Source organism: Corvus kubaryi, unplaced genomic scaffold, assembly GCF_017639235.1.
Source record: "Corvus kubaryi isolate FWS band 111438036 unplaced genomic scaffold, C.kubaryi_AGA036_p1.0 37232, whole genome shotgun sequence".
Lineage (NCBI taxonomy): Eukaryota > Metazoa > Chordata > Aves > Passeriformes > Corvidae > Corvus > Corvus kubaryi.
Genome location: NW_024581066.1, coordinates 2,375,130 through 2,393,470, shown reverse-complemented (window position 1 = coordinate 2,393,470; position 18,341 = coordinate 2,375,130). Strand labels below are relative to the sequence as shown.

Below are 18,341 nucleotides of genomic sequence, written 5' to 3'. Positions count from 1 at the left end.
GTCTGGGGCTAGACGGTCACAGAAAATGCAGGGGAGACAGACACCAACCAGTTTTGACTGCCATGCTTGTGAGGACCTGGAGCAAACTGTCTCTAAGTGCAGCTTGTCAGAGGAGGGACCCTCACCTGGGAAATTTGTGGAGGGCTCCATCTGCTGCACTGTCCGCTCGATGATTCGCCTCCCACGCTCCAGGGAGGACAGAAACGCGGCCTCGTTCTCATTGATGATATCCTTGATCTGCCCAAGGATCAGAAGAAGGGTTAGCCACAACATTTCAGGGAGTTCCCCAGCTCAGCTCAGCCCTGCTCAGTCAGCTCAAAGCATATCAACTGCCCTTTGTGTTCTGCAAGTATCCATCACAACATGGCTCTGATGCATTATTGAACAGTGCCAAAGTCATTGTGCCTCCTGTCACCATTCCTGTCAAGGAAATATTGACCATCCACGTGGGGGAGGCTTTAAGCTGACAAATGTTCCCTATTGGGCATTCTTATCTGTGACCCAATTACAACTGTATGTCTGGAACAGCCAGAGAAGTTGCTGTCAGTGGAACCAAGCAGGGACTAGCCTTAAATCATCACTCCACTTTAGACAAAGAATATGCAGGCAAGGACAGGCTGTACTTGCACTCAACAAAAAAAGCTACTGGAGCTTTTTTAGAGCAACAGCTTACACAGGACATGCAGTCCCTGGTAAGGATCTAGTGGAGCTCCCACATGGAAATCTGCCACAGATACTTCTTGTGCCCAGCACATCTCAGCCCACCCACGAGAATGTGGTTACAGAGGAGGCGATGCAAACTCCTCCAGCTAAGTCCCAAGGGCGAGCTGATTTCTGGCCCTGAGAGCAGTGCCTCACAAAGATAATGAGAGGGGGGATTCCACATTGCTCACCTGGTTGGCATTCCTCGTCAGCTCTGGATAAGCATCTCCCTGTGAAAGTGAGCCTCAGTTAGTGATAACATCCTCAGCATCTTCCTCAGGGGATCTCACAGCATGTCACAAACATTATAGAGGTTACTTGCATACACTTACACATGCTTGTGCTGACTGTACCATTGATGACACTAGGCTCCCTCCCTCCCAAGTGATACGGGGACAAGAGGTTTTTAATGCTGGAATGCACATCATCAGGTACACCTTCCTGACTGACTCCTGACAGTGTGCAGACAAGGGACATGGGACTGAATAGGACGTGTGATGACCTTTTTCCCCAAGACAGCAGTTTTACTCACCAGCACTTCCACTACAGTAGGCACCAGGGAGGCCAGGAGCCCAGGTGGAGCCTGCAGAACTTCAGAGCAAAAGCGTACAGCCCTGCGCAGGATCCGACGCAGCACCAGTCTGAAAACAGGGCAGGATTCCTCAGACAGCCTTGTGAGCATCCCTGTCCAGCTCCCACATCCAGCATCTCCCAGCTCCTCTGGTCTGATTTATCAACACAGGCCAGCTGCTCCCAACACTCTACACCCATCCAAGGGGAAGTCAGCAGATTGGAACCCCCTCCCGGCTCTCATCTTCCTGCCTCCCCAAAAGCTCATGCGCTCCCTATCTTGGGCCCGCACCAGAACCTCCTCCCTGGCTGTTCATATTCCTTCCTAGACCTAACTCCCTTCACCCCATGCCATTTCCTTCTGTCCTTACTCTGCTCCAGAGAAGCCTGGGTAGATGCCATCAGTGATGCACACGCACAGGGTGCGCACATGATCTGCCACCACGCGGTAGGCCATGTTCACATGCCCAACATCAGCATCCCCAACCAAACCTTGGTATCTGGGTGCCCTGCAGCCCTAAAAGAGAAAGTAGGGAGACAGATCAGCAGAAATTAATGGCTGCAGAAGAAGTTTCAGTGCAAGAGGCAACAAGCCATGCCTGACACCATGTTTCTCAACTACCTCTGAACCTAAGATGTACTCCTTAAATCCTTCCACACCACTACAGACCAAGACTTCTGTACCTTACACAGATCAGCCAATGCCCTGGCACTGAGAAATTTAAGACACTTTGAAGGAAAAACGAATCAGCAGTGCCAATATTCCAGCGGATTTCCAACCTGGAATTCTCCCTTTTTTCTAGAACGCTGCACTGGACCTGGAAGGACATAATCTCCTGTCTCAAAACACTGCTCAGTAACATGCAGAGAAGGCTGTACTATGGTACCCAGCAAACAGTCTGTGTGCAAGGAGCTTTTGCTGGGTGGTGACTCTGAGGGAAGCACCATCACCTTGTGAATGGCATCCAAGATGGGAGTGAAGAGATCTGTATCATAGTTGGAGCGTTTGTTCTGCAGAACTGTCACCAGCCTTTCCAGACCCATTCCTGTATCCACATGGTGCTGCGGCAAGGGAAGGAGATTCCCCTCCACCTCTCTGTCAGCCAGGCAGGGGAAAAAAAAAAGGTAAAAGAGAAGCAAGGATCAGTTCATGGGCAAAAATAAGGAACAGGTGAATCAAAGAGAATGGGAAACTGACAGGGGATGGAAACAGTGGGTGACCCAGCATAAGGAAGCTCAGGGACAAGACTGCCTGCCTTGGCCCTATCAGGCAGCCAGGATCTGACCGTCACATAGTCAGGATAGGCTGCAATGTTAAGGAAAAAGGCCTTCCCTAATAGGGCCAAAGGCCTTTTCCTCCTCCTCCAGGCTGCTGCAGACCTCAAGAGATCTCTGGAATGCAGCATTAAGGGAGAATAGGCAGTGTGTGGATACAAAAATGCTGTTAGCAAGAAATTTTCCTGCTTCTTTCTAGGCCCGTGGGATACTTTTCTCTCTCATGAAGATATTTGCAGAGTTCTGTAAACCATGAACACCTGCAACCTTGTAGGACTATGTTTATGGTACAGTAGAAAAATATTTTGACAATGGATGTTTTAGGATTCTAGCCAATCACCCCAGGGGGTGGCTGATCCTTTGACCAATTAGACTATGAAGAAAAAAGTCTATAAAAGAGTTTGTAAAATAATTAAATAAATCAATCTTGCTGCACAATTCCTGCCTGCTGGATCTCTCTCCTCCTCCCTAGAGCTACAGGATACAGTACTAGCAGTGAAGGTTGAAGAAGACAGGGAAATAAAGCAAAGAGGACCAAGAGCCATGCTCAAATCCCCATAGCTTCTCTCTTGCTCCTGGTATTGCCAGCTCCTGGAAAACAGTGGTAAGTCTGAGAATATACACATGATTTTGGAGTCAGGCTAGGGAGAAAGGCTCTGGAGTTCAGATGAGATGCCTGGTACCTGCTGTACTGCATGAAGACCAAGTTCCAGATCTCCACTACATCGGGGTTGCCCTGGTTCACCAGTGCTGCAGCATTTCTGCCACCACCCACGTGGTCATAGTGGATCTCTGTGCAGGGACCGCAGGGACCTGTGTCCCCCATCTCCCAGAAGTTGTCCTTCAATGAGAAAGGAAGCACGTGACTGGCAGGCACCCTGGAAAGGCAAACAACAGAGGTGGCAGTGCTGAGGCATATACACAAATCACACAGTAGCCTAGATCACAGAGAAAGTTGGAAGAAAGGAATCCTTTCTTCCTACTACAGACTCAATAAGCAAACACATTAGAATTCCTCTGCTTCTGTTCACAGAGAATTACTCTCCTTAGCAAGATTAAGTGGGCCAAAGCAGACAGGACCCTAGCCTCAGCCTAAAATGACTGGCAAACACAGCCTGGACCCTGCTGACCGAGACAGGCTCCCCACTAGGTCTGTGGAGCACCTTGCTCCTTGGAGCAGAGGCAAGACCTGAACACCATCAGTGGCACAGAGCTGGCTGTCTTGGGTTCAAAGCAGCCTTGGGTACATGCAGCCTGGAACAAGCTCCCAAAGCACAGCAGTGCTCTCTGCAACAGCTGCACCCTCTCACTGAAGCAACCATTGCTTCATCTCCTCCTTTCAGAGGAGAATGTACTCTCACCATGCAGAGGAAGCAAAGGACTGGAGATCCTGTATGCACTTCATCCACGCCAGCCAGTTTTAGGCACATACCCATCCCCACCAATACTATCTGAGAATGAACCAAAAGTTCAAGAGACCCAGTGAGCTCAGAGCCCAGCTGCCTTCTAACAGCCCAAAGAAACCAGAAACAAAATGGGTTTAAAACATAATCTCTGGCCCCTATAGCTGATGAACTAAAGAGCAAATGCAAAACTGTGGAAAGTGAAATGTCAGCACCTGCTGCTCAGAACCTCTTCTCTAACACGCTTACCCCAGGCGGAGCCACACATCCCTGCACTCCTCATCTGCGCTCAGCCCCAGCGAGGGGTCTCCACCAAAATAGGTGACGTAGAGACGATCTCTGGGGATCTCATAGACCTCTGTCAAGAGCTCCCAGGCCATGCTACATGCCTCCTCCTGAGCAGGTAGGGAACATAAACGAAGCACAGTAATTCAGGAAGAGTCTTTAGAATGGGAGTCAAACAACAAAGACGTTAATTTCAGCTGTTTCTCTCCTTTTCTAATTTTCAAGTGTATTTCAAAGAGCAGGATGAGGGTCAGGAGAGTGAGACAGATCATTGCTGCCAGCAGAAAACTGACATTCCTAAAATGTTATGAGACCTTCAGCATGGTGTGCATCTATGTGCTCACCAGCAGAGTTACATGGATATTTTTTTTTTTCACAGAAAAAATGTATTCATTCGCCAGCTAAAAAACCTAGCATCCTTTATTCTTCTTCCCTTTTCAAACTTACTAGTAATAAGCATCAAATGAACTGGTAACATCTTTTCACCATATTAAATGGTCAACACTGGCATTCTCACAGAAAACCTTGATTTTTATGTGTTGGTCACAGCTTTAACAGGCTGAGTGCTTTGAGAGTCTGCAGGGCACATTTAGTGACAGAGCCCATCAGCTGACCATCTCTGCTCCAGGCCACAGAGCTCCCAGGAAGTAATTTGGACCTTACCAAAACACCTTCTGCACACATTCCTATGGCACTACAGCACAACTCCAAAAGAAAGGTTGCGTTTTCCCCTAGAAAGGGTTCACTCCTATCACCTCACCTTAAAGTAATCCCCAAAGGACCAATTCCCCAGCATCTCGAAGAACGTGTGATGGTAAGTATCTCGGCCCACATCCTCCAGATCGTTGTGCTTCCCTCCGGCACGCACACACTTCTGGCTGTTCACCACCCGCCGGTGCTGGGCCAGCTCGCTCCGGGGGTGCACCGTGCCCAGGAAAATGGGCTTGAACTGGAAATGAGAGGCATCCGCTATTGACAGATGCCACCCAGCGCAGGGGGCTGCGCCTGGGGCTCCTGAAACACAGAATGGGTCACGCTGGAAGGGACCACAGTGGGTCATCTGGTCCAACCTCCCTGCTTAAGCAAGTTCGTTCCAGAACACATGGCACAGGATTGTGTTCAGGCAGTTCTTAACTACAGCCAGTGAGGGAGACTCCCACAGCACTACGGCACTACGAGAGGCGTCCGGGAGGACGGCGGCGCGGGGAGCCCAAAGCACCACCGGAGACCTCCTTGGTAGAGGACACCCCAAGCCGGGCCGCGCTCCTCTGGAGACGCGGAAGCGCCGGGGAGCCGGAGGAGGGGAGGAGCGGGAGCGGGGAGAGCACCTGGTTCATGCCCGCGTTGACGAAGAGAAGGCGCGGGTCGCCGCGGGGCCGCACGGGGGCCGAGGGCAGGCGGCGGTGGCCGTGGCGCTCCTCGAAGAAGCGCAGGAAGGCGGCGCGGATCTGCCCCGCCGACGGGCAGGCGGCACCGCCGCGGCAGGGGCTGCAGCGCCAGCGCCACGGCACCGCCAGCAGCAGCCGCCGCCGCAACCGGGCGGCCGCAGCCATGGCGGCCCACGGCGGATGGCAGCGCCGGGACGCCCGGAAGGGGCGGTGCGAGTGGAAGGCGGGACACGCAGGAGGGCGGCGGGACTGCGGAGGGGCACCGCGGGACAGTGGGAGAGCGCCGCGCCATCGTCCCAGCGGGCTGCTGCGGCGCACGCGCGGGCTCCCGTCGCGGCCCGGGCTCAGTCAGGGGCGGCCGCCCCGTCCCGTCCCGTCCCGTCCCCGCCGCCTCCGCAGCAGCAGCGATCGCTCCGGCCGGTCGCGGTGGGCGGGCGGGCGCCATGGCGGTGCGCGGGGTGCCGCGCCTGGCCTGGTGCCTCCGCCGCGTCGGGGCCAGCTGCGACTGGCTGCTGCTGGAGGCCGGCACGCAGGTGAGCCGCGCCGGGCTCCGGCTCCTCGGAGCGGGCGGGTGGGCACGGCTCTCGGGACGCAGTTTCGGGGGTCTCCTTGTTTCTTACAGCGCTTCCCAGGAGGAAGAAGCACCGCCTCGTCCCGCTTAAGGAGCAGCCGCCGTTCGTGGCCGTTCGGAGGGGCCGCCCGGCCTCCCCGCCGGTGACGCCCCGGTAACGCCCGAGGGTGCTGGGGTCGCCTTGGCCAAGCCTTCGCTTGTTTATATCTTTAAACTGTGTCGCATTTAGATAGAGTTGTTCGTGTGACGGTAACGTAAGTGAGAAGGAAGGGAGTCTGTAGCCTAAATAACAAGGCGATGCTTTGGCGAGGTTAACAGTACATAAGGCGTAAGGCATTCAGGTGTAAACGAGGTCACATTTAAATTGTTTGGTTATGTTTTGGTGCGGTACAGAAATAGCCGTTTTTTCAGCGATCGCGTTTTTTAATTGAAAAACGGGCCCCGGTATTCTTCCCTGAAACCTAGCAGGCAAAGACATGTGGTGAGGTTGGGGCAATGTAAAAGGATTGCTCTTCTGGTGGTCAAAACCAGATAGGTAGTTAGGTGGTGTGGTGATGCTGTGGCCAATGCCTTTGTGCTCACACACTGCAAAAGGCACCCATCCTTAAGCAAATGTATACTTTTGTTACTCTCCCATCATGGACTTGAAACCCTGAGGTGTGCAGACATGCTCGGTGAAGGACTGGAGGTAACACATCTAGAGAACTTGCAGCTAGGGTGCTGATAATTGTGTAGAGAATCCAGTTTGGGATGTTACTGCTCTGATTGTCTGCACAGTGGTTGTCAGAGGCAGCAGGGAGGCTGATGGCATTCTGGTGCTGTAGGTGTGGCCAGGCCAGAGAGTGCAAACAGCTTTTGCTGGGGATTTAAATCATAATCGTAGAATATCCTGAGTTGGTAGGGACTCACGAGGTTCACTGAGTCCAACTCCTGACTCTGCACAGGACAGCCCTAAGAATCACACCACATGCCTGAAAGTGTTGTCCAAACACTTCTTGAACCCTGTCAGGCTTGGTGCTGTGACCACTTTGGTGCCGAAGGACACTGCTGAGGTGTGGGGGTGTGCTCTGACTTGCCAGTACTGCTGTGAGCAGCACTGAACTCCAGCAGGCGAGTGGTAACATCTTGGACCCCTGTTTGCTAAATGAACTTGATCAAGAGGGAGTTCTGTGACTGGCCCTGCTTTCTCTCACTCGTATTGGTGTGTGAGGCCCTGCAGATGTGTGTGACTGGGCCCTGAGGATGCCAATGCAGGAACAAGTGCAAAGCTGATTTTATGTTTGAATCCCTATGAAGAGAGGAGTCTTTATCCATTCAAGTCTCTGTACCTCTTATATATGCAATCCATGTTGACAGAACGCTAGTCTATATGAAACATTTAAGTGGTAGGCACCAACGTGGTTAAGTTTGCTTTTGTCATCTTATTTTGCTTCTTTGCCTTTGGTTATGACATGGGAGTCTGAGTTCTTGCTCTAAACTCAAGGTGAGACCTGCTCAGGTAGTGCAGTGCACAGATGAATTGAGAGAAGTGTGCAGAGGAGGCAGCAGAGAGAGGGAGAGCAGGGGTGTGCTTTAAATGGCAATCTGAAATTAGATGAGATTTAATAAGATACTGTGCAATGGTACAATTAAGTTATGTGCCTTCTTCCAGAAGATACTATTAGAGTCTAATCCAGTTATTTAGATTACTTTCACTACTGGTTATGGCCTGCATGTAGCTTAGATTCTGAGCCATGAGATCGATGGTGGGATTTACAAAAGTATCATGTATTTAAAGCAATTTGGAGTGTGCACTTTTTTGATGGCACTTTTCTGGGCTATTTTTCCCTGTATCTTTCCTGATCACAAACGGTTGAACAGATGCAACCAGCAAAAGAAGAGGGTAAGAAGTAATCTTGAGACCCACACGCAGTACTGCTGGTTTGAAGAAATGGTGTTTGGTTAGGTAATGACTGAGGTGGGACACAGATGGTTTGTGAGTGGCTTTGAGCAGCTTTGCTGCTGAGGAAGATTTCCATGAAACCAAGGCTGTAATGTGCCTCAGAGAAATCAAATTTTCCTCAGTGGGAGAGAAAGATAATACTTAAAACTTTGTAAGTTTCCATTTTCTATCTACTCTTAAATGAAAGAAAATCATACTGTGCCAGAATTTTTGGAAATAACCATAAGATGTTGATCTAGATTTTTGCTGTACTTAAATTGAAATGACATAAACTGAATTTACCATGTCATTGCTGATTGCAGTTACTAAACTACTTTATTTTTAGGTAACCATAGGCCGAGGATTAGATATCACGTACCAGCTGGTGTCAAAAACCTGTCCCTTGATGATCTCTCGTAAACACTGTGTCTTCCAGCAGAATGCAGAAGGGCAGTGGACTGTCAAGGATAACAAGGTACAGAGACCAGTTGAAGACCCTGTACTGTGAGATTCATTGAATGGAATCCATTGTTTGGGATCTAGCAATGTATGGGCTATGATATAGTATGATATAAGTGTGATAGAAGTCCATGGGAATGTGTCTTGCCTGTTGTGCACTTCCAGCAGGAAATTTCAGTCTGCTGCAGTTGGGATGCAAACTGTATTACTTTCTGTATGTAGACCCACCTCTTGGTTTAGCATTTTTCAGACCATTGTGGCCCTGCCAAGGGCACTTTGCAGTCTGTGAACCTGTTTTGTGTCACTTTCTTAAAAAATACCCCATGAATTTTGACATAAAATCTTATCTTTTCAAAAGGATAATGTTCTTTAATTATAATAAACTTCAACAAGAATCTAGTGTTAGAAAAACCATGTTTCATGTTGTGTTCAAACAAGTTTCTCCTGAAAGTTCTTCTCAGCTGATTAGAATAAAACATGGATGTCAAAGTCCTCACCTGGGTCTCACTTTGACTTCAGTGATCTGTTTTTTTATGTCATGATCTCTCCACTTTCTCATTCAGTGTGAAAACTGTAAAATGAATTATTTGCTTTAAAACAGCACTGGTAGAACAAAAATGTTCAACACGTCATGCAGATTTGAAGGATGTTTGGGTCAACAGCAGATTGGTCAGAAAGGAATGGAGTGGCTACTATTAAAATTACACTGCTCTTAAACAAAAGCCTCTTGTAGTACATGTATAAACTTGAAAACTTAATGGTACTGCATGATAGGAAACATCTACCATAGATTAACTATTAACACTTCCTCTGTATCATCACTGTTGACCAGTCAGTCAGCTTGTTCCACTGGATCTCGTTGAGATATGTCAGTTCCTAGTGTTTCTGCAATTCATCATGATCACAGACCAGTTTTGCTGTTTTTGAAAACTATTTCTTAAGCTAATATTAAAACTTTTTTTGTGCTTTGAACATTATCTCTAGAAGAACATTTTCCTTCTTCCTTATATTCTCCTTGTATTTATGGAAAACTTTGTTTCCTTCAAGGAGTATAACCAATGCTTCTTTTTCTTTCCTGTTTTTTTCCCTGGAATTTCAGGTAGCATTCATTGTCAAGAATAATTACTGCAGTATGCCATGTTCCTGACAATGATCTATTGTGGAGTCTTTTTATTAGTTAGTTCTTACTCCTGAAGTTTTTGTGTAGGTTTTTCCCCTCAGAGTTCATTGTTTTCCTTCTGCATAAGCATGTGTGTCAAAATGTTCTTGGTGCTTGTACACAAAATCTATAATGCAAGAATAATATGCAGTAAATAATACAATGCAGTAACTGTAATAAATGGAACACTGAGCCAATAAATTGGATATTACAAGGTTTATTTAAAGAGGTGGCTTGTTCTGATTGAAGCACTGAAGAGGTTGGCTGTGTTTATTTACAGTTGCCAGAAATAACTTGCAGAGGACTCTGTAACTACATATTAAATTTTGGTGATTCTGTGTTTATTGGCAGAGTCTAAATGGAGTCTGGCTTAACAAACAGCGCCTGGATCCATCAAAAGTCTATCCTATTGCTGAAGGAGACCGTATCCAGTTGGGAGTGCCTTTGGAAAACAGAGAGACTGCTGAATATGAGTATGAAGTAATTCAAGACGAATGGGAGAAAATTAGACCCTTTTTAGCCCAAAGAAGTGACCTGGGGAAAGCTAAGAGTTCAAGAACTAAACGTAAATTTAGTTTGGAGGAATTGGAGACATCTGCATCAGAAGGCCCTTCAAACTCCAGATGCAAAAGAGACAGAATGTCCTGTGACAATGAACCTTTGGATAAATCATGGGGACAGGTGGAAGAGGCCAAACGGCTAACAGAGAAGATGGATGTCAAGCTGCCCTCTCCTGGACCCAGTGAGGGCGATAGTGGTCCAGTGCCTGGTAGCCCTGTTCACTCCAAGAAAGCTGTGACTGTCCCCCAGAATGACCAGAAAGGCTCCAGTCTTGCAGAGTCATGGACTGGCTTGAAAATGCTGAGGAAATCTCTAGTAGATACAATGAAATTAAAGGTCAAAGTGCAGGAGAAGCAGACTGCAGTTCTAAATGTGAAGCAGAAGCACAGGAAATGTGATCAGAAGGAGATCCTGGTAATGGAACAGGAGCTGCAGGAGTTGCAGAACCAACTCTGCATGGAACAAGAGCATCAGCAGCAGCAGGTGGAAGAGCTGGAGAGGACATTCTGTAAAGAGCAGCAGAAGCTAGAGGTATAGTGGTGGTAATAATTTTGGCCTGTGTCTTCACATTTATGGAATGCCTCGTATAAGGCATTGATCCAAAATAGCTCTTGAACTATACAGTAACATAAATAGTGTTTGTGTGAATTACCTCTGCTAAAATTATTGTGGAAGTACTGTAACTTAGTATGTAACACAGTGCACGTACCAAAAGAAAGTGCAGAGACAGAAGAGATTTGGCTGCATGGGGAATTTAAAAAAGGTGCAAAATAAAGCATTTCAGTTGGTAAAGAAGCATGTTTTTAAATAAAAAATGAAAGTCTTTGCCTGATCTCTCATGGTTATGAAGAGGACAAGTTGAAAAGTAATAACTTTAAGTGTGAATTTCTCTCAGTATATGGCTGAAATAATGCCCGGTTTGCATGGCAAATGCACTGTCTTTACAATCAATGAAATACTGCATGCCTTAATCCTTGGAGGGAGGGAGATTCTTTTCCTACTTCCAAAAAACCCTTTCTTGCAATCTGTAAGTACCTTTAAGCAGTAAGTGTATGTGATGAGTTGCTTTTTTGCTAACAGACCAAAATCTGTTCAAACTTGAGACTGCTCAAAATCTGGTTTAAAGAAAGTAAGGATTTGTCTTGGAGTGAGTTTAATGATTTATCAGTTACTTCCTTAAAGTCTTCCTTAATGTAAAGATACCAGTATCAGAAATACAGAAACTTTGGAGTTGTGTCCTTAGAAATAGTAGGAAGTTTACGTGGAGCTTTAGGTATCTCTGACCTCTTTGAATGTGCGCAAAGATAAGAGTTGCAGCTTTTAAACCGTTCATGATCTCTTTGCTTCTATGAATACGCTGGTGCCTTTTGAGCTAGAATAATGCAGAGGTATTCCAAATAAGGAACTGTAAATGATATATCCATTTTAACTCTTCACAGTAAATGATAGCTCTAATTTCTGTTGTACACATGTAACACTGGAGCAGAACATCTCACCATTTGTTGAAAATCAGTGTTGTTTCTTTAAGCATATCCTCTAAAGAGAGTATGCAGAGCAGTAATTTTCTGTCTCTTATGTTCTTCAAGTCTTTTTTTTTTTTGTCCCACTTCTTACCCCCCCCCAGGGAGAAAAGTGGCAACAAGGGGAAGAGAATCTGAAGGAGCAGCTGGCCCAGGTCCTGCAAGAGGCAAGTGATTATGGGTCTAGGTTTGGTGTAACTGTGTAACTCAGATATTTAAATCTTTCCAAGTGCTGTGGCCTCTTGGTAGAAGACAAGGACTTTGCCTTACGTGACTGTAAAACCTAACTGAAATGAAAGACTAACCTGGAGGAGGGAATACAAAGTGTGATGGCACTGGGAAGGTCCTAAATAACTGGCAGTACATTCCAATTTTAAGTTATGGATAAACTGCCTTAACACCTCAACTCCTATGTGTTGCTGCTCTAGGAGGAGATTAGGAGAAATGAGTATGCTGAACCTTATGACTATGGCCATGTATTTTTAACAGGATAGCTTATAATGGCGTTCTTATAACTTCTGGAATGGTATTATTACAGCATCGTGCTTTGATGGAAGAACTGAATCGTAATAAAAAAGATTTTGAGGAGATAATTCGAGCCAAGAATAAAGAACTTGAAGAAACCAAGGTAAGGAATAACTGCATTCTTAGTTTTATTCATAAGTGAAACATGATATGCTGCAGTAGATGAAGTGGTTTAACATTTGCCTTGGCTCTGCCTGGATTCCTATAGTGCAAAATTTCTGTGTTTTGAGGTGGCAGCTGACTCTGGTTTCCAGCACTGGGGGAGGAGGCACCTTGCCCTTTTCATAAATTAGTGTTGAACAGTTGTTACTAGATCTTTCTCGATCATGAAGAAAGCCCAAAGCACCTGAACTGTGCATTGTGGAAGAGAAGTGGGCCCACTGCACCTTTTCTTTAAAAAACAAACAAAAAACCCCAAACCAAAAACAGCAGGAAAAAACCCACCGACAAACCAAAAGTGTTTGGAAAGTGAGGCTCTTCATTTTCAGTTAAAGCGCATTCAAATAAAACTGCAGTGTGTCAGCAATTCTATAAGGGAGTGTAGGACTGAAGCAACATGGAGTTTGAATAATGAATGAGATAAGCCACAGTTCTTCCTGCCCTTGACACAAAGTGATGAGTGGAAAATAATTAAGGAGATCCTTTCCTGTGTCTTAGTTTGGGAAATTACCACATTATCCACCACTGACAATTTGCTATGGTTTTTTAATGTCATCTTTGGAAATTTGTTGCTGTTTCAACTATAGCTTCAATTAGAAGAATTTTTCTGTTATTTTTAGAAGATGGAGCGGGTACCTAGCCTAATCAGCCTAATTTAACTCTTAACAAGTAAATAAAAAGATTATTGGGTTGTTAAATGCAAGTAAATGTTTTAAACTTCAGTGCTTCCTTTTTTAAACATTTGAGGTGTTTTGTCTGTTGAGTGTTTTCCTTTTTATATCAGGCATCAAAAATAAGTTGATTAAAGCCAAACTCTTGCCAGGAACAGGTTGAAAAAGATTCTGAAAAGATTGCTCAGGTGGTAGTTCCTTTAGGCTGAAGGGAATTTTGGTAATGGCTGCTGTTCTTCCAAGTTCTCTGTAGTGGATGGGAATATTCTCAATGTTGCTGAGACTACAAAGAGGAGAGAGGTTACAGATCTGGGTATATAATAGATCTCCACTCCACTTGACATGTGGAGATTTGCAGTATGATTTTCTTCCCCTACACACATACTTCTGCCAATTGAGAAAAACCTTGTTCTTTGTTGATACACAACCCCATGTACTTTTCCACTAGGAGGAGAAGGAAAAGGTGAGAGCCCAAAAAGAAGAGGTGTTGAATCAGATGAATGATGTGTTGGAGAATGAGTTGCAGTGCACAATCTGTTCTGAGCACTTTATCGAGGTATGTTTAAACCTGTATGGGTTTGCAGTAAAAAAGAGACTTGAGAAGCTTTCCATAGTTCTATTAAAGCAATATTTAAGCTTTTTTCTTTACTTCACTTAACAGTCCCAACAGACCCACAGTGAGTTATGGGAAAGAGTCGATCCAGAAATCTATTCTGTCTGCCCTGACTCTTTGCTTGACAGCAGGTTCAGCTTTAATGTTTCTACTTGCATAAACATGAGTGCTTAATCCTTGAATGCACATAAGTTTGGAGCACTTGCGTGGGTTTTTAAACTGGTGCTCTGAGTTGTTGCTGACAGCTACTTGGGCAAGAATTATTTTGTAGTGGGCCTTGCTTTAAGATGACTAGGGTTGGACTGTGTGAGGTTTAGATATTTGGAGAGGTTAGTAAAGGAGGGGAAGTATGGTATTCAATCAAGTCCTGAGATGTTTATATTCAGATAAACTCTTTCTTTGAGAAATTGGCCTGTTTTCATTTGATTCTACAAGTAATAGGCTATGCTTGTCATGTAGACTGTTATTTTTGTTCTATTTTGCTATAAGTTCAGTTTCATGACGTTATGTTTTACTGTGGGAAACCTGATGTGTTAGCCTTGTTGTAACAGCTTAAGAGCTAGCTGAAATTTTAATTTCTGGTTTCTCAGTATATTAAGATGCTATTCTGAAGTTATGTGAGTTTTTGCATAATTTATCCTTTTCAAATTGGGGAAACTTGTAATAAAATTAATGCATTTTTGTCTGTTTCTGACTTGCTACGACTCCATTAACTGACTTGTAAAATGGCCTGACCTCTGGCATGGGAGAGTTTGTGTGTGACTCCTGCGAAGGCCCTAAAGGCTTTAGGCTCTCCAGTCCCTTTCCTTATACAAAATATTCATCTAACACTTCCCTGTGTTTTTGCTTGACAATGCCTGTGCGAGCATGCTGTGACCAGTATCCTTGTGCTGAATTCCACAGGCGGTCACTCTGAACTGTGCTCACAGCTTCTGCTCCTACTGTATCAATGAGTGGACGAAACGTAAAGGGGAGTGCCCTATCTGCAGGCAGGAGATCAAATCAAAGACGCGCTCTCTGGTGCTGGATAACTGCATTGACAGGATGGTAGAAAACCTGGATGTGGAAATGAAAGAGCATCGCCTGACCCTTATCAGAGAGCGGAAAGGTGAGAGGTGGGTGGATGTGGCATGACGAGTACAATCTCTTATTCCATCTATTTTGTACAACTTTCTTTCGCACCTATATACCAAGAAGATGCTCGGGGAATGCTGCAGAAACACTAAAAAAGTAATAATGAGATTTCTTGAATAACTAGCTTTACTGCACAGTAAAACAAAATTAATACAAATTTGGGAAAAGACTTCAGTATGAATTCCACAGTCTGGTGGGACAGCTTAATTTAACCACGCTAAAGGTTATGCTCTTTCAAAGAGATCACTAAATAAAAGCAAAAATACATAGAGTGGTCCTTGAAAAATTTACCAGGCACTTCTGATTAAACTGTGGAGTATATAATTACAGAAACTCAACAGACCTGACAAGAAGCTCTGAATTCTTTTCTCTGTGCTAGATTTATGTAGGAAATCTCTGAAAGAGACACTGGTATATCACGTAAATGTATGACTGAACTGACAGTTGCTCTGACATGTTTATTTTTGTGCAATTAAAGCCACTGTGGCTTATGGGCATAATGTCTTGTCTAGTTGTTGCTAAAATACTGTGCATGATGGAGATAGCTTTAATAAAACCTCCAGTATGGGTTATTCCTAATCTGCTTCTTTCTTCTAAATTTATTTCTAGAGCACTTGACACTGGTATCTAGGTGCTGAAATGTAGATGTCTTTTCCTGCTACCCCTTAAATTTCTATTGCTGTGTTCCCTTAAGTAATTGTCTTGTTTTCCGTTCATAGAGATGAGTGCATGATCCTTAATTTTGCAATGTATCAAGCCTTTTACCAAAAGAAAGGTGCTTTTGAAACCTTTCAGATGCAGCATGGTGACACAGAATGACATCACTAAGCAGTGCTAGTTCAAGCCTAGTTACCTGTGCAACCCTCTCAGTCTGATTCCCTCAGGAAATGCTGCATTGCTCAGAGGCTGCCCAGCTCAGCTACAAGAATTGCTTTTACCTCTGAGGCAGCCCTTGTGCAATGTGTGCATCTGCAGAGTGCCACAGTGCTCCTGAAGTGTCTCATCAGGTAACTAAGGGGCACTAGCTGAAGTGGTGCCTTCATTGGAGCCCATTGTGTGCTAAACCATGCTCTTCATCCTTGTTTGAGCAAAAAGCAAATGAGTTCACAACCTACCTTCAGAAATAGCTACCTGTAGGAAATCATTTAGATTCACCGTGACACGCTTCAGCTGGAAGCTGAAATGATTTCTCTGCCTTTTTTTGTTCAGTGATGGAAACATTTTGATTGAAATGAAGATAACTACCTGTCTATTTAAAATTAATTCTTAAGAAATATACCTGCTGAAAGAAGAATAATGTTGCAAGTGGCACTTCAGAAGCTGTCATGGCTTTCCAAAAACCTTTCTAAGAGTCTTAGTAGCCCCGGCACCAGAAGGACAGCTTGCAGTCTTAAACAGATGAAACTTTTGATGAGGCTGTAAGTGTCCTGAACAATCATTACTTGTTTGAGAGTCCCTTACACATTTTTTCTTTCCCTCTCTTACCTGTCAAGGCACTGTAATAGTTAGCCACTTCCATTGCCAGTTGTGTGCTGTGAAGGGGTGGAGAATGTCTCCTCCTCATCTGTGTTACCTTAATAGGAAAAGACATACAGAACACTTTAGAACACTTAAGAAAACAAGAAAACAAACCCCATACCTTTGTTCTTTTATGCTGAAAACTGAGAAGAAAAAGGCCTATGTCCTGCAGCTTGAAAGACCTATTGCAAACTGACAGTGAGAAGACATAGAATAGTTTCAAGGACAGGTAGTAATTTAACACTTGTGGGTACAGTGGTCACAGCTAACTTTTGCATCTGTGTGTTTTAAATGCAGAGAAACAGAATGTGATGGCGAAACCAGCCACAGACAATGACAACGGTGTCCCTTCTTCCACCTACTCCATCTTGTCAAGGAGCAGTTGTGAGAGTGAGGACTCTGAGGAGGATTCTTCCTATAGTGAAAGCTACTATGTTATCTGAACACTGTAACTGCAGATTCATTGCCTGTGTGCTACCCAGAACCAACCTAATGGTGTTTGGTTGACTGCTGCTGGAGGAATGGACTGGGCACCTGGAAGAACTCTGTGAAGAGGCTGGAGCTGGAAACTGGCAGCATTTGGAAGAAGGATCTTGTTTTCCAAATGAATGCACAGAAGCTTGATCTCTAAAACAAAATTGGGTTTGTGAGAGAACAGACTGCCGTTATGCTGGCTAATTGGTATACAAACCTAAACTCCCATGATAGCTTGTGACCTGCTTGGTGTAATGAAATAGTTTGTATTGCATCATTGCCCTTTCCTTAGTGAATTACATGTTTACATGTGTACACCAGTTTCCCTTATTTCAGGCAGAAGAGGGAATGTCCCAAGCCTTTTGAGAACTTGGCCATCCCCACCAGCAGGCAGGAGATAGGCATATCAGGAAGAAGTGCCAGTGTGGGTTTTCTTCTTGAATTTCATATGGCAGCAAGGGTCATCTCAGGCCTTTGGCATTGAAGGTAATAAAGGGTGGGACACAGACACTGTTGGCCGCAAGTGCATCGTAAGCTACCTGCTGGCCATTGGCTTGCTCTGTTTATGTAGCCCATTTTCCGTTAGATAGGGATGGAGGAGATGAAATCTTCCAGAGTTCTTTAGCTAGTGTTCTTCTCATGTAGTGTCTCTGGTTTGTTCCCTCTTCAGGCTTTTTGCATAAAGGGTTTTAGAACTGGGAAGCAGCAGTGACTTTAAAGACATATAATCAGCAGCAAGAGAGGAATCTCCACCTCTTCAGGTGCACTGCTGTCCAAATCACTGATATGTCCTGTTGGCAGGGTAGGAAAGCAGTGTATGTAGACAACCACAAGGCATAGAATGAAGCCCTTCATTTTATTGTTTACAAGACATCACTGTTGAGCTGTGGGTTGTACTACCCTCACAGCAAATCACTCGTTCCTAAGAGACTGATCAAGTCTTGCCTCATCCTGTCATGTATTTGTCTATCAAGTTCCATTCCAGTGACTTATGCTTTTGACTTAGCTGTTACATGGAAAGAACTGTTATACTGTGAGAAGAGGATGGGGAAGCCCTTGTCATCTGTAATATACCTTTGGCTGTTCGTATATACTTTCTTGTTTCTATGTTTATTTTGTTTAAGAACGGAAATATAAATCCATTTCTGCATTAGTCTTCTTTGGTGCAGCCACTGAGATGAATGTCTTCTAGTTGTCTTTAGACTTCTTTGAGAAAACAGATTATCTCATTTAATAACTTTGTGTCACGTTTTGATTGCTGTACGCAGTGTGACTACTTTAAAGTTATTTCAAAGACTTTTGTATTCAGGAACTGATAAAAGACAACCCAATCCTTCAGGACTGTGACTACTCTAATGCCAATTTAATAGCTATCATACCTCTTGCCTTCTTCCACCAAGAAAGATCCCATTAAAAAGGTGCATGAATGATGA

General features: G+C 44.9%; 2 protein-coding genes across 5 annotated transcripts in view; one reads left to right on the top strand and one right to left on the bottom strand.

Moving 5' to 3' along the window:
* The window catches only part of AARS2 (alanyl-tRNA synthetase 2, mitochondrial), an 18,647-nt gene extending 12,717 nt beyond the window's left edge, over nucleotides 1-5,930 (bottom strand). For 2 of the 3 annotated variants that reach the window (XR_006015190.1, XM_042022948.1), the window contains exons 1-9: nucleotides 5,564-5,930; nucleotides 4,996-5,249; nucleotides 4,200-4,345; nucleotides 3,231-3,425; nucleotides 2,224-2,368; nucleotides 1,644-1,789; nucleotides 1,235-1,343; nucleotides 894-932; nucleotides 126-237 (exon numbers count right to left, since the gene is read on the bottom strand). Coding sequence is in view for 2 of the 3 variants with exons in the window: in XM_042022948.1 (XP_041878882.1) it covers nucleotides 126-237; nucleotides 894-932; nucleotides 1,235-1,343; nucleotides 1,644-1,789; nucleotides 2,224-2,368; nucleotides 3,231-3,425; nucleotides 4,200-4,345; nucleotides 4,996-5,249; nucleotides 5,564-5,915 (1,498 nt within the window). In the remaining variant the exon portion in view is untranslated. The remainder of the gene's footprint in view (nucleotides 1-125; nucleotides 238-893; nucleotides 933-1,234; nucleotides 1,344-1,643; nucleotides 1,790-2,223; nucleotides 2,369-3,230; nucleotides 3,426-4,199; nucleotides 4,346-4,995; nucleotides 5,250-5,563) is intronic. The other variant, XM_042022949.1, reaches the window with a different exon arrangement.
* The window catches only part of RNF8 (ring finger protein 8), a 21,951-nt gene extending 3,610 nt beyond the window's left edge, over nucleotides 1-18,341 (top strand). The window contains exons 1-8 of one of the 2 annotated variants that reach the window (XM_042022951.1): nucleotides 6,022-6,156; nucleotides 8,462-8,590; nucleotides 10,085-10,825; nucleotides 11,919-11,981; nucleotides 12,353-12,442; nucleotides 13,618-13,725; nucleotides 14,686-14,890; nucleotides 16,732-18,341. In XM_042022951.1, coding sequence (XP_041878885.1) covers nucleotides 6,067-6,156; nucleotides 8,462-8,590; nucleotides 10,085-10,825; nucleotides 11,919-11,981; nucleotides 12,353-12,442; nucleotides 13,618-13,725; nucleotides 14,686-14,890; nucleotides 16,732-16,877 — 1,572 coding nt within the window. In that variant the 5' untranslated portion in view covers nucleotides 6,022-6,066 and the 3' untranslated portion in view covers nucleotides 16,878-18,341. Of the gene's footprint in view, nucleotides 1-6,021; nucleotides 6,157-8,461; nucleotides 8,591-10,084; nucleotides 10,826-11,918; nucleotides 11,982-12,352; nucleotides 12,443-13,617; nucleotides 13,726-14,685; nucleotides 14,891-16,731 lie in introns of those variants that run through there. The other variant, XM_042022950.1, reaches the window with a different exon arrangement.